At 38.7% G+C, this 17600-nt stretch overlaps 1 protein-coding gene across 5 annotated transcripts in view; it reads right to left on the reverse strand.

Moving 5' to 3' along the window:
• The window catches only part of DNM3 (dynamin 3), a 171593-nt gene that overhangs the window by 132348 nt on the left and 21645 nt on the right, over positions 1-17600 (reverse strand). For all 5 annotated transcript variants that reach the window (XR_009487550.1, XR_009487549.1, XM_059854656.1 and 2 more), the window contains exons 3-12: positions 13403-13552; positions 11775-11978; positions 11113-11211; positions 10114-10274; positions 8306-8448; positions 6393-6528; positions 5407-5474; positions 4445-4583; positions 3312-3398; positions 1345-1415 (exon numbers count right to left, since the gene is read on the reverse strand). Coding sequence is in view for 3 of the 5 variants with exons in the window: in XM_059854656.1 (XP_059710639.1) it covers positions 1345-1415; positions 3312-3398; positions 4445-4583; positions 5407-5474; positions 6393-6528; positions 8306-8448; positions 10114-10274; positions 11113-11211; positions 11775-11978; positions 13403-13552 (1258 nt within the window). In the remaining 2 variants the exon portion in view is untranslated. The remainder of the gene's footprint in view (positions 1-1344; positions 1416-3311; positions 3399-4444; positions 4584-5406; positions 5475-6392; positions 6529-8305; positions 8449-10113; positions 10275-11112; positions 11212-11774; positions 11979-13402; positions 13553-17600) is intronic.

The raw sequence follows: 17600 nt of genomic DNA on the forward strand, positions 1-17600 counted from the left end.
ACACAGCAGCAAGGACCAAGGAGGCTGCAGGAGCAGCACCCATGAGGGGAATTTTTCCAGGGGAGAAACACAATGAAATAGGTACAGATACACCTGGAACTCCAGAATCCAGTACTATAAAATATGGAAAGTTTCAACTTGACACAAGGAAAAGTCTTTTCATAGTGAGGTGAGGCAAGCATTGGAACAGGCTAGCATAGAAAAGCTGGAGAATCTCCAATTTTGGGAATTCTCCAGACGTGATTGGATAAAATCCTGAGTAGCCTGGTCTGAACTCAGCATGGACCCTCGTCTGAGCAGGAGGTGGGACTGTGTGACTTCCCAAGGTCACAACACACACCATGAATATACATGGAGTGTTTTTAGCAGCCTTTTTCCTGTCAGAAAAGGATGAAGAGTAGTAAATAGCAGGCAGGTTATCTGGACCTCTAAAAGGCCAGCCACCATTCCTACAACATCCTGTTATTTGTCAAGAGAACTGATAACGATATATAGGACCCACAAACAATTCTAGAGAAAGTTGCTCAAACCAAACACACAAACAGTGCCTGCCTTTGCTTTCTCCCCTCTCAGCTCACTGAACTCCATGTTTTAAACCTTCAAGGCACACTGCCAAAGATGTGCACCTTCCTTCACAGTGCTAACTAGAATTGGCCACAGCCAAATACTACTGTGGTGCCAAAATTTGTTGCCAGCATCTCACACAGCCCAAACCTGTTGTGATTCCAATCACTGTAATGGCAAATATAGCATGAATATGTCTGAAGGAACATTTATTCTTCAAAGAGTGAAGACATTTTCAATGTTTTTACTAGTGTTAAAATGTTGGTATGAAGTCCCTGAGGCACAAATTGCTGGAAACTGAGGGAGAACATTCTGGAAAATATTCTCACAGCCTTTTCAATTAAGCGAGGAGAACGTCAAACCAGGCCCTGCAGGGCACTCTGCTACTATTATTCTCTGCAGCCAAACAGCAGGCATACTTAGAATTCAGTGACATCCATTATTCTGAGCAAAACTGTTTCACACAGAATCACAGCTCCCAAAGTATGCATTAATAACAATGTGGAAAGACCACCAATATCCATTTCTGTGTCCTGAAATGTGTGTTACTCCAGACTAAGACATAAGCTCCAGCTCCAGTGAAACCAGGCTTGTGAACTGGGACAGACTTCAACATTGTGGCTATTGAGAAAGAGCATGGTCCTGCATGTTTAGGACTCTGCAGCCTGGATCTTCACTGTCATACTTCAAGACTTGTGTTCTGAGCATAATAAAAAAATGCCAAGCAAATAAACAAAAAAGCCTGGCAGTGTCTTTATAACAAATATTCCACATACTTACTTTGCAAAGCCAATGAAGTCTTCATGGTTGGTGTTGATATAAGAAACCTGGATATCAATGAGCAGCAGCATCTATTATGGGAGACAGGAGAGCAAAACAGGATGGGTAAGGTGGAAGAGTGAGACTGAAGAAAAGGAAGAAAAAAAACCAGAACTCTTGAGTTCTCTGCATTACTGAATATTGTTTTCATAATTGTTCAAGCCAAAAGAAATATTTTCTAAACTCCACCACTTCTGCTTCTGTGCTTGTTTAATAAGTAAGACTACAGAAGTCCTATTCCCTCTTCCTACTTTTTTTCCTGACAGACCTCATTTTTCACCTTCTTGGCCATCGTCCATTCCATTAAGATCAATCATACACAGGCAAAGAGAATTTTAATAATTATATAACATAGATTCCAGCTCTGCATTTTGCAAGTTAAGCAAATTCTGCCTATCTGGAGCATTCCAGCCAAGCCAGCAAGGAACCTAAACCTTAAACCTAAAATCCAGGTACCTACACTTTATCTACCACACAAAGAAATGATATGTAATCCAGTCCTGGCCCAGAAAATGTCCAGTCCAGCCATTCTTCGTGCACATCTGGATTGAGGGATGGGCTATCAAGAAAATAAGACAATGATTTGTGTACTTATCACTTGCCAGTCTTTCATCAGCCCACAGAGAATTTGATTCAACCTTGACAATCTAACTCAGTAAAGAACTTGCTAAGATATCTACAAAAAATTCCCTCCTACCCTTCAAGAGACTCTGGAATATGCAGGAGACTGCACTTCACCCCTGTCTTTTCAGACTTCCATTTATCAGAGGGAGCAAGGAAGGAACCTATTGTTACCAAAGGGTGGTATTTCATCCCTTCAACCTTATTTCTGCAGTTCCTCAAATACAGCATCACTACCAAATTCCTCACAATTTCCAGAAGATATCAGATGCCTCACTTAGACTCAATCCCCACTATGTTTTTGCTCCATCTCTTACCTCTGAAGGACAACTGCTAACATCATAAATAATGATGTGAATGTGACAATTACCTATTTGGTCAATTTTTGGCATTTACAGAAAGCCCAAATTTTATTCTTTGTTCTGAGAAATAGTTAGGTATGTGCATACAATGAAGAACAGGAAAATAAAACTCAATTATTTTAAACAACTTGTATTTTCTCCAAAATTTTGAGATAACAATGTTCTGACTAGAACTCCCTTCAAGTACAAGCCCAGCTAATAATTTTTTTTGTTGAATTATTTTATGACTACATTTGGAGCACAGATTAAAGCAACAGGATGTGCTGCACAGCTTCCTAATTTGCACAGGGACAGGCCTAGAGAGCCAGGAGTCCAAAACAGCTTAGGAGTTCTGCCGAGCTCTTCTTCCGCAAATATTTCTATTGTCACACTCTTCATCTCCAGACAACAATTCCAAATCCTTTCCATTGGATTTTCTCACATGTAATCTCAGATTTGCTGGATTTGGAATGTTTGTCTTAGTGATGAATGCTTTAACCAAATTTCTCTGAATTTTAATTTGGTTTTTAGCTTTTTTTGAACTTAAAGGAAAGCTTGTCACTCCCTCATGGGTCCCAGTACAATAATTTGTGAGCCTCACAGTAATTAAGCTGAGGGGTGGGTGCATGGGATGGGTATGTTAAAAACACCTGAAAACAAAGCAGAAATAAGCTGTTCCTGTGTGCCTTTGTTTAATCAACATTGATTTCCCATAAACAGCTCTAGTGGCCCAGCTAACAAGTTGGCACACTGGCACAGGAACAAGCCAACACTACGTAACCTTTCTGTAACAATTCTAGTCCTTGTCAAAGCTCAGTGGTAAAGAAGCGATTTTTCTTCCTCTCCACAATGTGCAACCTATTTAAAAAAATGTAACATCTTTCACTGTCCTACTGCACTTTGGATGTAAGAACTATTCTCCTTCACACACTTCCCCAAACTGTCACATCTCCTATTTATTCTCACCTGATCCTTGGTTTTCTCTTCTCTTTCACGAATGTAGCCAGCAACAATTCTTTCTGTTTCCTCACACAACCTTGGATATGTTGCCAACTGAAACAGAAAATTCATAGAAATTTACACCTGCAGAGGGGCTTCAGCGGAATACAAACAGGGGGACCTCCAGCTTTCTCTTTGGAAGAAAGCAAATATTATAAATGCTTGGGACTCAAAGTTAAGCACACAGCAAAGCAAGCCTTACTTGCTGTTGTTCAGGGACTGGAGAGACCTAAACCCTTGGATTGTTGCTGTTCTTTTCCTCCAGGGAACACTGAGGAAAAGACACTTTGGACATATGAAACACAGTCTATCTAGGATGAGGTTTCCCTCTCTTCTACTGGGCCTAATTCCAGAGGGGTGCTCTAAATGATTTCCAAATTTCTTGTTTTTTAAAGGCTCCACCTTGTGGCAACATCTTTACATAACAATACTGAAAAAAGCCAGATACAGTGGTAAAATTGGCAAATGCCACTGGGAAGAGCATCTGCACAGTTAACTTAAGTGACAAGTCTTGCAGACTTTGACAAAAGTGAAAAAACCTGGAAACTCTGCTGAAAACATAACAGAGAATCTGCTCCTCTATGTTCTTTGTCTTTTGGGTTTTAAGAAATATCTCCTTTACTTGCTCATTGATATAAAAAATTTGGGTTTTTTCAGAAAAAAATGCAAGAGGATATTTCTCAACAACCTTATCAATCAGGAGTGATTCTGTGCTCAGAATCACTCCTGTACTTACTATTATGGGGTACCCTGCACTGGGATGGTGGGACAGGCAGATGGACAGGTGAGACTGCAAAAGCAGCCAGTCAGATAAGAAGTGAAAACATGGTTTTAAGGAGGAAACTGAGGGCATCTCTTGACTCAAAACCATCTCTCACCATAAGAATAAAAACAAAGGAATTAAAAAATGAACTTTTCCATGATTCCATTATTCTGAGCACTTTGCAGAAGTTGTGATTAATTACCTGAGGAAGTCCTACTCTGTCTGACGAGTGACTGAATCAGGAATCTCTTATAACACCATAAAATGCAAGACAGCCTTTATATTACATACTCTATCATTACATTTTAGTTACATTACCAGATCTAGTGCAAGCTACCTTTTTAGTGCACTTCTTGACAGTGTTGATTAACTCTTGCATCACCAGATCCACACTTTTTAAACAAGGTCCCTTCAGCTTAACGATCTGTTTTTTAACAATGGCTTCAAACGCCATATCTGGAGTGAACAAACCTGTTCTGTGGACATAAAAGAATACGTAAGACAGAAATAAAAACATCAGGCAAGGAAGATTTTTTTTTTTTACTAAATTGCTCAAATCTTTACTTTCAGAGCTGAGTAATAACAATCCCTACACAAACAGCCTTCCACAGAACGAAATTTGCTTTTCTCAAAGGAAGTGTCATTCTGAGTAAGAATATATTCAGAATATAAGAATATAGGTAGAAACATGCTTGAAAGATGAAATCCTTCAAGAGGACTGCAAGAACTCTAAGGAGTACTGCTATAATGCAGTAAAGCCTCAGCAGCAGCACATCAAACCTTAGGGATGAGTGGCAGCTGCAAGCACTCCATGCACAATCCCCTGCACAGCAAACCCATAAGAATCCTATGGCTGCACTTTTCACTCACACCAGAAAATGAGGTTTTGTTACTCAGAGTCCAACATGGAGAATTTCACACTTGGTCACTGCAGAGTAAATGAATCTATAAACAGGTACCCCACAGACCCAGTTCTAAACAAATGGGCCTTGCTTCTCTTTCAAACACTCTTCTCCAAGGTCTACCTTGCCAGATAAATTATATAAAAAACCAAACTATAAAAGCACACCCAAAAATATCAGTTCACTATGATAAATCAAGACCTCTCCAGCAATCAGGAAAGGAAAGTTCAAATCCTGCACCATGGCTACCAGGGTCAACCATCTGAGAATTTACCAATCGAGTAACACAAGAAACAGTTCCCAAAACTCTGAGAACAACAAAGCTTGTTGCAATGCTTTGGGAAGATATTCCACCTGTACCATCTGACCAAGCACAGGAAAACATGGGAGTACTTGCCTGATCCCATGAATGTTCTTGATGGCATAACTTATCTCTCTCCTCAGCTCCTTCTCGTTGAATTCCATCTAGAAGAACAACAGCACACAAGAGCACATCAGGGGAAGGTTTCAACAGAACAGAAAATATCCCCTCTCCCTCTATAACCATAAGACAAACAAGTGCAACTGTTAAAATAGTAGTTTCTAATTACACCAAACAATGCATAAAAGTATTTTAAAATGTTTTACCACTAAGGCTACAGGCAGCAGTAAATATTGTTGAAAATCACATACTCTTCAATTCCAGATATACCAACAGCTGGAATGATTTTTGAAGAGTTGACAGAGTAAGCCAGAAACAGGATTTGGAGGATTCCACTTTTTTTTTAAAAAGCTGGCTTCTAAAGTGATGTAGCTTCTGTGATTATGATCTGTTTATCCTTCCCTTCCCATTCTACAGTTTTCAACTAAATTTAAGAGAGAAGTTGTCCCAATTATATAGTTATAAAGCTTTTCTTTAAGTTTCTTGGAAGACAGCTGGCTGGAAGAGAAGTCAGTGCTGTTACAAAAGAAAGGGTCATTATCTAGGTCAAACCATCATAGAATGATTTAGGCTGGAAAGGACCTAAAGGGCTATTTTCCATAACTCTCATTTTAATAGATACCAGCTACTTGAACACAAGTCAAATTTACCAACTGTAACTGCTTGCCTGCCCCATTTAACCAAAGAAAGATGTCATCTGTGATAAAACAATAGGAAAGCTCAGAAAATAGTATGAAATGGGATTGTAATTATATTTTCTTTCTTGTACTTTAGAATTCTTAGCATGTCTCAGTGTCCAATCCTGGAAATTAAGCCAAATGTCTCAATTATAACTTCATGTAATTTCTTCCACAGTTAAAAGCATATTCTTTCAATCAGATCTTTGCTTGGTCACACTACTATCAGTATGAACAAAAGGAAACATAAATAAAATAAAGCACAACAGCAAGATGGATAAATACCTTCACAAGTTCAAAGGGAAAACGTTCATGGAAAATACGATTGATTTTGGCACCTCCTGAAAGTTCCAGTGTATCAACTTGATCTCCTGATCCTTCAATTCTTTTTTCAAAGTCGACTGAAAACTGCTGTACCATCCTAAATGGGAAAGGAGGGGAGGAAAGGAAAAAAGAACAAACAAAACCTGGAACAATTTAAGCATATTAACTACCAACTCTTACTTCAGCACTATGCAACTAGTACTGCCTATTCAAACATATTTAGCAATTGCCAACAGTATCTGTACAACTGATTCAGCCATGTTGCCAATCCATAGAATCCCTACCAACACACATCCCCCTGCATCCCTGCTGTCTTGCAGTACTGTCTAATAGCATGATGTGAATCCAGTGCTGCAAAATTCAGAAGAGATTGGGAAGGAACTTCTTTTCCCCATGCCAAAAAGGCAAGCCCAAGAACCAGTACTAACATGGTGATGTGTCAGAACCACAAGCTCCAGCTTACTTGGCTCTGCTTTGACTTCTGCAGCAGCAGCATTCAGAAAAACCCACAGGAGAGTTCTCCCAGTCATGGAAAAGTCAAAGGTGATGTTCCTCTGTTTTTGCAACCAAAACATCTTGAGTAAAGTCCCAAGGAACTGTCTACTCTTTTGGACACAGTTGTTACAAAAATAAGGAGTAAATCAGTCTTCATCAGGCTCAAGAAAGCCTCCCTAGTTCAGCTGATTACTTTCCCCTCTGAATTCCAAAGTTTTAATTAGAGAATTAATCCAGCCCCAAACTTACACAGTATCACAATCCAGTGTTTTTACCATCTATTCCAGAGAAATCAGAATGCTGAAAAGCTCAGAAATCAGTCAGAGCAGGAATGTGACAACAGGCATATAAGAGAGAAGAGCTTGGTACATTTTAGACTTCTTCCTTCACAGACTTCCTCTCTAAGAGGTAAATTTTATCTGCAGATAAACACAGAGGGCTACAACTGAAGAAAAAAAAAAATGGGAGAGCCAAAATGGCAGCTCTTTCAGGTGAAAAGGTAGGCAGTACTGAGTATTCAGCAGCCCTGGAAACAAGCCAAGGAAGGAAGGAAGCAGATGCAGCAAAGCAGCAGCTAATCGCTGGTGTTCAATCCACAGCATCAGCATTGTCCTTTCTCCCTGGTGCTAAATCCACAATCAAGACAGGGCTAGGATTCCACCTGCACTTGATTCCAAATCAGATGAACAGTGATCCCTTATTTCCATGGCTGGTATCAAAGTCTCATCAGACAGACTTATTTTGTGGATGAGACCCAAACCAGACAGTGACTTCAGCAGTGAAAACTCAGTTCAGAACTGATGATGATAATCCCCAAGAATTTGCCTCGCTGCTTTCTGAAAGCACACAAACTTTTACTGACAACTCCTGCAGCAAAGATCTTGGGTCTTGGGTGCACAAAATATGAAGAATGACCACCTTTGATTTATTTTGTTCTTGCCATCTCTAGGTTCTTTTGGACAGCCAACTTTTAATAAAAGAAAAAGAAGCATTCTTTATTCTTCTTCCAGCCTCCTCATTTTACAGACTTCCAACAATGTCTCTCCCTTGCTTGAGGTCATCTTTTTGGCAGACAGAGAATATGTCTACCCAATCAGAAGCAGTTTTTTACCTTTGATCATCTCTGCTGCCCATCTTCATGCCTTTTCCTTGTTCTGCTTTCTCCCTTTTCTAGGATTACTAAAATTAATTTAGGGAAAATTCTGTTGAAATTGTAGACTAAATAAAGTGTTCTGAACCATCAAACACAGAAATCTTTGGAGCTTGTGTAAAGAATCCTTCACAATATCCTAATGTTTAAATTTAAACCAATCAGAAAGAAGGGGCAAAAAGGCAAAACAAACCCATTTGAAGTGAAAAAGCAGACAAAAAACACTCACTGCAACAGGGCTTTTGTTTTTCTGGTGGGATCTTCTGGTCTGAAGTTTTTATATACCTCTACTTCATGTTCTATAGAAAGCAGCTGGCTCTGGAGTTTGCTTCTGAAAGCTGGCAGGGTATCCCGGATATGATTGGTAAGTTGCTAAAAAGGAAATAAAAGTCTTTTTAAAAGATGAAAGCAGGAGCACAATTTCCTTCTGACTGCCAACCATATCAGCCATGACCTGTGCTAGTTTACCAGTGCTGTTCCTCTTGATCTCTGATTCAGTGGAGACTTTTAAAGAACAATTCAATATTCCTGGTGCACACAAAATTCCCTCATCCTCTCACTCACTGAGCCCCTGTTACTACACACCTGTTTAGTTACACCTGAAAAAGTTACACACATTACATGGGAAATTTAAAATTACCTCTCATCTCTCTGTGCTGATGCCACACTCCCATTTTGCTGCTTTTCTTAAGGGTGTTTCACAATTCCCTACATATTTGTTTAGTACAACAACTCCTTTATGCTACAGCCACAAGGCAATATGGGAAAGAAAGATATTCTGAGCACCCACAGCATGTTTTTACATATATATATAAATATGTGTTTTAATACGTTAGGACAGCACTGTCTATGACTTACCTGTGCCATAAATTTCTCAGGTATTGTACACATTCCTTAATTAAATGCAAACTGGAATTCTTCCACTATGCCCCAAACCCTCTCCCAAGCCCAGCCAGACAAGCTATACATTTAAACTGTCATACACCAAAAGATAAAAACTCAAGTTTAAAGTTGCTCAGCAGACTGACAGGCACAAAATCAAAAGCTGGCGTTTCCCTGGAGCACCACCTTGTGGATACAAAGAAACTGAAATATTACCTGAAACACATAGGTCTACAATATCTTGAGGACAGAACTTATATAGATCTTCCCACATATAACATTCTACACACAGTAAAAGTAAGAGAGTAACAGAAGATCAACAGTTCCTACTGAAGTAGGTAAATATTGAAAACAGCTCTCAAAAAAGTTAATAGCATATAAAGAGTTAGGACAGACAGGAGATTTGAAAGGTATGTGCAGCTTGTGTTTCAGTCTCAAAACAAAGACATATGGATTAAACTTTCAAGATGTAAAATAAGACAAAACATTCTAAACACAGAAAAAAGTGCAGGGTACAAGGAATTTCTTGCATCCTGATGAAGACTTTGGCTCTGAAGCACAAATAAACGGCATTAGTAGTCTTTTTGAGCAAGCCCAGAGCATTTCATAGCCTGGTTTTGCAGTTACAGCTGCAAAGTCACTGTAGCAAAAAATTAAGCAGACCAGCCATTAAGTTTTCTGCTTTAACCAGGAGCATTCCAGCTGCTGTCCAAAATGGACAAAGCCAAGCTGACCTGGTCTTTGTCTATTCCAGAGGAAAAGCTGCAATTTAACAGTGAGCTGGAAAAAAAAGTATCAAGTTTGACTTGTAAGAATACCAAAAACACTGGGCAACTGACAAGTTAAATGTAACAATTGAGGAATAGGATGGTATACTTCCAGGAAGGGAAACAAATCTTGGTTTTGATGTTTATCTTCAGTATTCTAAAGAAGAGGGAAGTGCAGAACTGCCAGTAAAAGTCAGAAACTATAACTCACAGCAAGCTTCTGTATCTACATGCAATATACAGCGTTATTTTTACCTTGTACAAATGAAAAACCCTGAAAGCAGAAAAGGATGAGTGAGGTTCAGAGACCAACTTCATTTTAATACGGTTTTTATATTGGCCCTATCATTACAAAGCTGCCTTTCACCACAAAGTTTTCAGGTCCTACCTGGTTTAGAACTTTCTGGAGATATGGTGTTCCCATCCGATCTGCCATGTGCCTGTAGGATGGGTGGGAAAGAAAGAATTTCCTTTCTGCTAGAAGAGCTGCTTTTATGTCCTTCTTCCCATCAATGTCTTTCTGGCTTCTGTTTACAACACCAATATAACCTAAAACAAGACAAAACCAATGAGTAAACTAATGCAGCTATTGCCTGAACCGCTGAATTAATCTTAAACAGAAGCAGACTGTCTCAGCTCAAACAAAACTTTCCAATTCAGGCATTTCAGATCATGTTTACAAGTAGAATAGTAACCTTAACACTGACTAATTGTTCATTCTGCTTACATATAGCAGATAGACTTCCTTTAGATCACCAATTCAAATAGAGAAATACCTGAAATTCTGGTGAAGCCTAAAGAAACCACTTCAAAAATAAACAAAAATCCAAAATAAATTTGAAATACACACACAGGTCTAGACAGATAAATGACATGACATTAACAAAATACGAAAAAAAACCTACTCATTTGCTGGACCAACATGTTCCATGGGAGGAGACAGTAGTCTCATCAATAAATTATAACTAGAATCAAAATTCTTGATATTATTAACAGAATGAGCAAATGTGGCAGTAGCTGACAGAACAGGGAAAATTTCTGACAAGGATCAAAACTGGTTTACAGTGAGCTCTGGTGTTTGCTTCTGTCATATACAAAGAAAAAAACCATTTTTTTTTGTTACAAGAAACCTGGCAGAGAAGAAAAATACTGGCTAATGACATGTGCTGGCATTACACTGCATATTCCAGAGGAAGCAAGGATTTTCCAGGTCCAGAAAGGATATTTTTAGCACAGCCACCTTTATGTTTGCTGAATAGATAACTGCAAAAGCAAGGAACACATCAAGTCCAGCTTAACCTTTGATTCATCTCAGGACTCCCAAACACCATCCTTCTCCAAAGCACTTTCTGGACTGCAAAGAGTAAAGGCAAGTGTACATTCTCACCTCTACGAAGAGGGAGGAGTTTGTTTTCTAGAACTTCTCTTGCATCTGTTCCTTCATCCATCAGATCCAATTTTGTGATTACACCGATGGTTCTAAGGCCTGACCAGAGTGGAAGCAGGAGGAAAAAGCTATTGAAGAATCATTTAGAGTCAGAAGAACAATTACACCTTACAATTATGATACAACATATCTGTGCCCTTCTCAAAGCTACCACACAATAACAGCTCCAACTCAAGTCATGATACGTCTGGAAAAGCAGGGAACATAATTGCCAGTGCTGAAATGTGTTCCTCAAAACTCCTTAACAAGGCTCAGCATCCCTACAATATGACTGTATAAAATTTATGATGTAAGTATCCAGAAATCCCATCAGCACCATCCCCCATTCTGCCCAGTACTACAAAAATTGATAGATAAGCACTGCTCCACTTGCTTATCAGAGATAGTGACAACATTTTTAAAATTCATTTACAGCAACATTACCCAAACAATACTGAGCTAACAAACAGTTGTATTGTGATGCTGAAGATCGTGTGAGAATGTAAATAGACATCTATATTACATATTATAAATTATAGAATTTCCCACAAGAATTGGTCTGATATTTTCAATTATGTTATTACATTTGAGAACAAAAAGTGGTGGCACTCAGTCCTGCTTACCCTGAGGGTCCACTTCCTTTGCCAGCTTCAGGGCATCTGAGTTGGCCAGGTCAGTGTTAGCTGGAGTCACAGCCAGGATCAGGCAGTTCTCTCTGGAGATGAACTGCATTATCATGTCTCTGATCTGCTGCTCAATATCTGGAGGCTGATCCCCCACTGGCACTTTAGTGATTCCCGGCAAATCAATAAGGGTCAGGCTTAAGACTACATGGACAACATGGATCATAAAACTGGTTAGAACACCACACATGACAAAGGGGTCAACACAGCTATGGCTGCACACAAGTTTTGGTCGCATAAAACCACACAGAACTACCTTTACAGGCAGATAAATATGTCAACAGTTGTCAACACTCCAAACAAAATGCCTGACAATCTGCAAAGACTTGTTTCCCCATTAGTTTTACATCTCTGGATTTATTAGTACTATTTAATGTTAATATTTAATATTTGAAATATTGCAACTGGTATAGAATAATACTTATATCAAATGTCCTTGAGGGCCCTGAGAGAAATTCACATGGCTTTCTGAGCTTTGTCCAACAACAGGAGCACAGGCAACAGACCACTCTCATTGCATCCTCCAAATAAACCAAAACAGTTGTTTGGATTTTTTTAAAATATATTGTTTCTCTGACCATGTTTTCACCTCCAATTAAGAAATGTCTCCAATTAAGAAATTCCCAAAAAACAATCAATAGCTACCCTAACTTATATAGCAAAACTGTGGTTAAGGGGCTTGGGGATATATTGTTGGTTTGGGGGGTTTTTTTGGCTTTTTTTTTGGTTGGTGTTTTTTTTTAATCTTTAATATCTTCAGAAAAGTCAGAAAGATGAAAAAATTAATCTATTAAGAAAACCTGGTTTGCTTTGGCATGATTTCCCTAGTAAGGGCCACAGTGGCAACTGGAGGCATCCTGGCTTGGGGTAAGCATCCCGCTACTGGGGTAACAGGGCATCCTTTAGACAAATGAGAAAAATGCAATTCCTAGGAAGGAAATACCAGAAGTGTAGTTGGAGTCTGGTTAATACTGGTTAATATAGACAGCTGTGGCTAAACTCAAAGATTGATCATAATAAAACAAAGCAAGAGAAATAGGTAGGAAATTTTCACTTTCTCCTGGAGTCAGCATGTTCAACAAACAAGCTTTGAGGCAGGGGATTTAGTTGAGCTTCTCTGCAGCTAGAAAAATCATGTGCCTCAGCCAAACACACCACTTTTGTCCTATATCAAAGACAAATCCAATGAAAAACATTTTCTCTAGATTGTCTTCATTAAGCTGGGCAGATGGCAACCAGAGGAACCAACTTTGATATATACAGGGGGCTTCACCAGAAAGCAACTTCAAACACTATTATAGTCTGATTATATTTTTAGTGACAGCAAACAATAAATTTTCAGTAAGGCAAGGAGACACAGAGACTTTCTAGATCAGGGAATTCCTCTGGAGAGTGCCAAAAAGAAGTTTTGTTACTAAGTCCCATTACTGGTCTATACTAACTCAGCCTCAAACCTTTTCCAGCCCAGATGAGGCAATAAGAACAGATACAAAAGGTGATGGCTACACAGACAGAGCTACATAATATGTTTACATGACATAAATGTAAAGTAGAATGATTTTACCTACCATGTGGAGAATATATTCTTAAATTAATAGGAACTGAAGAAATGCCTTTGTTCATTCCTGTTACTCTGTCTGTTTCTACTTCAATTTCCTGACGAACTTCATCAAAATCAGTAAATTTCTTCCCTTTGCAGTGTAGAAATTCAGCATACTCTGTCAAGAACACCAGTAACAGCTCTGTATTTCACAGGCTCATTGACTTGCACACCCACTTCCAAGCCCCCAGTGTTCTTCAGATGTGTGGGCACAAAAGTTGGTCATCATGGCTATCAGAAAAGCATTATTATGACTGCACATATGAAAACCAGCCCTCAACAAGAAAGGCTCAGTTAAAAGTCAAGTAGACTGGATATGATTTATTGCTCCTATCTTTAGCACATAATCTTCTGGAACAATTGAATCTTTCAATTAGATTACATTTACAGTAATAGAATAGGGAACAGATTAAGAATGAGACTGAGTTTTCATCTGATCTCATATGCCTGTAATACATCCTAAATGGAAAAGTAATTCAAATTCTGTACCAGGAAAGATTTTTAGCATTTCCTTCAAAAACTGACATCCCATTTTACACATGAATTTAGCAAAGGAATTCTGTAAATTTTTTCAAGTTCAAAATGAAAATAAGATCACTTAAAAACACTGTAATGTTTTTAACACAGCTTCTCATTTCCTAAAAGTGTCCTGTAGTAAAAATATGAATCATGTTTACAAGTTAGCAAAAGTGCCCATAGAAATAGCTGTGATTTTGCTGAAGTGGGACAATACAAACAATTCCAAAGCCTTTAATTTCATTCAAGTTGCTGGTTTACCTTAGAAGAGCATTGCCAAGGAATCAGAGACAGATAATTTGTTAAACCCAAACTTGACACTTAGTCCCTGGTTTGACTTTTGAATCCAAATAATGATACTAATTATTGCAACCTTTTTGGTTGCCTGCACAACCAAAAGCACATCCCGAGATTTTAAAACTGGAGTTTCTCCCTTCAAAGCAGAATACAAAGGTTTATCTACATGATGAGGCTGCCATCAGAAATGATGACATAAACAGTAATTCCAGACACCAGCTCACATCCTGTCCCCAGCAGGTCAGAGCTGTAGGACTGGGGAAAGGCTGAAAAGACTCGTGCATGTTCCAGTTCATTTCACTCTGCAATGGAGGCCTGATCCCAAAGCTCCCTTCAGAAGTTTCTTCCCTAGAAAATGTTACTTGGTAACAAGCCCAGATAGCCAGTGCAAAGAGCTTGCTTGGTACTCAAGGAACAGCAGCTGAAAACACCAAATGTGAGAATATGGATTAAAAGAGGACCTCATGTGTCAGTACTGAAGCCTGCTCCCCAGAGGTCACTTTGCTACTATTATTGACAGAGCTGTTAAAAAAGTAACAAATAGTCAAAACTACAATAAATAGTTAATGCAAACTGACAGAAAAAAGGACAGAGTGGAGACGAAAACATCAAATACCCACCTGTCTGTGCTACAATATCATAATCCCTCCAGATTCAGTGTGTGAGTAACAGGGAAACTCACCCTTGTTCAGACAAAAATACATCATTTATTTTAAAAACAAGAGAGCACCTAAAAATAAGCACCTTCTTTTATATCCTTTTTTCAGTTCCAGCAGCAAAATGATAATGAATGGGAGTTTTGTTTCATTATCTACTGTTTATTAAAAAAAACCCCAGGGAATATTCAAATATTCAAATATTTCAAGAAGAAAAACAACATGGTGCACAAAATAAAATATCTCAGTGTAGAATTTACATTTGTAAAATTTGTCATCTCAAGGCTGGCAAATAGATACCTAATGAAAGAAAGAGCTGACAAGTGGTTCATATTTTATCCCTCTTTTTCACGCACAGCTCCTGGCATAAAACATACACATTCTTCTTAGTTATTTTTTTCTCCCAGTGGATCACCAGATTTTCTCGAGAAATTATTTCTAAATCCAGTAATTAATAGTTGGTGCCCAGCTGTAATCAGTTGACTCGGTAGCCAAGGAAGGTTTTTCTCTTTTCCCCACTCTACACCCAGTAATAAATTCACTATCTGACAAGGCTTCAAAGCAATCCAAATAAAAATGTTTGCTGCTTTTTAGCTGGGTTCATGTTTATCAAATCTCCTTGCTCCTGGTGCCATCTGTGGTGCCAGCAGGGCTGAAGGAATGAACTCCAGGGTGGTTCCTAACCTGTGGTGCCACTCACAGCCTACAGAATAAGAATTCCAAGGGACAAGCAGAGCTTTGTTCTGCTCCTTTCAGCCCTCAGCCTGTCCTTGGCAGTGATGCCTTCAGCCAGGCTGGAGGAGCAAATGCTTTAATGCAATCTTCACTTTCCAGCTTTCATGCACAGAAGAACACTAGGAAAATGTTTTATTTATGTTTTTGTGGGAATGGACACAAAGCTAGGCAAGAAAAAGTGATCCTGCCTGACTTCTAGCTTTCAGACATGTATTTTTGGTATAAAACTGAAGTTACATTAAGAGAAAGAACAATTAGACACAAAATTAAAACAGTCCTTGCATGTAAAATAACTCTTTTTTTTTTTTTCCCTCAGACTCATTAAAAGCACCTTGGATAACATAAAATTAGAAGGCTAACAGAGCATAGTTCCTTCAGTGCATCCACAAGTGATTAATTATCTCTTCAGTTTTGATTAAATTAGACAAATCATACAAACGAGTGATATGGGATCACATCTTTTAAAATGGTCCTTATTTTTCCTGTCAGTTATAGCTCTGTATGCCTTTATTATTTAATCTAGCACAATGATAGATTGTTATGAGCACTAAACAGCAAATAGAGATTGCTATTCTCAAACTAAATTATATAAACACTTGAGATATTTCATAAATTTGTCTCTAAGCTAAAGAGAGCCAAGTGACAAGGATCAGCCCTTAGGAGTACATAAGGGTTGTTTTGGAAAACAACCCTGACCCACATCAGGCTGAGCCCAAGAGCTTATAAAGCCCAAAGATTTTACTCTGTACAGAATAATCTGTTACTAGGTCAGGAATTCGCCAGGATCAGAGACCTGGATTCAGAACTGCTTCTAAACTGATTTCAAGCAGAGCTGCTCCAAGTTGGTGGCAATATCCAGTGTAGAGTACTCAATAGGGATTGAAAGTGTTCCAAAAAGTGGTTCATTAAATTGTAGGCCTGTAGCAAACATTTTAAATATAGGAAGCACAGGAGGAGTATCTGCTATTACTGCACCCTCTATCTGCCCCTTGGGGAGATATCACTCGAGCAACAACACTTTTTACCTTCCATAAAGCCTCAGAACTCTTTCCAAAAGAGTGATTTCAAGAGGGTGTTTTAAAAACATGCAAAAAAAAACCATCATCAGCCAAAGTACTTCACCTTTTCTTTGATGATGGACAGCTTTTTCTGAACAAAGTAAATGCAGTTAAGTGAATCTGGACCATAGCAAATCATTCAATGGTTCTTCCTTGAAAAGAGAGGAATTATTCAAGAGCCCTTCGTCTATCCAATCTACAATCCCTCTTCTGCTTTGCCATTTCTCTAGCTTTTCTAACAAGCTGAAGATTAAATACTCAAAACTGAGTTATTCCACTGCTAACCTTCAAGCAGAAAGGCTATAAGAAATAGAAGTACCCTGGCATTTCCTGAAGCTAAAACAAAAAATCCTGGCAATGCAGAGAATTACAAGAATATCATAGCAGAAGATATTAAACATGGAAGACAGTGCAGATCTGCTAAAGTAACTACCAAAGATAGCAGGTCACACTCTTAGAAGCCAGTGAAATAGTTCATTAGAAGGGTAGACACATGTACCAGAGGAGGTAAAGCATTCTTTTGAATGCAATAATCTTCCACAACTTTGGAAGTTTTTGTTTGTAGAAGAAATTTCCCTCTGTTCTTTCAACCATTTCCTACAGATGATGCTTTCTGTAGTTCCAAGCCCTCACACAACACTCCTCCAGGCATTTTTTCCTAAATTTACAGAGGCAGAGCTCTCACCAGGTAGAGCTCTCTCCTTCTCAGGACTGAAGAAAACCAGAACTTTGTAAGACTGCATTTCTGTGCTGCCTCTTGTACAAAGTTTACTTCTGTATTTCACAACAGCATGACATCAATGAGCTTTGCTCTATCAGAGATTCACTGTGAGCACCAAGTTCTTTTCTGAAAACCACCCTTTTTCTCAAATACCAGCCTTTCAGTACAGCAAAATACCATATC

This window comes from Haemorhous mexicanus, chromosome 9 (genome assembly GCF_027477595.1).
Source record: "Haemorhous mexicanus isolate bHaeMex1 chromosome 9, bHaeMex1.pri, whole genome shotgun sequence".
Taxonomy (NCBI): Eukaryota; Metazoa; Chordata; class Aves; order Passeriformes; family Fringillidae; genus Haemorhous; species Haemorhous mexicanus.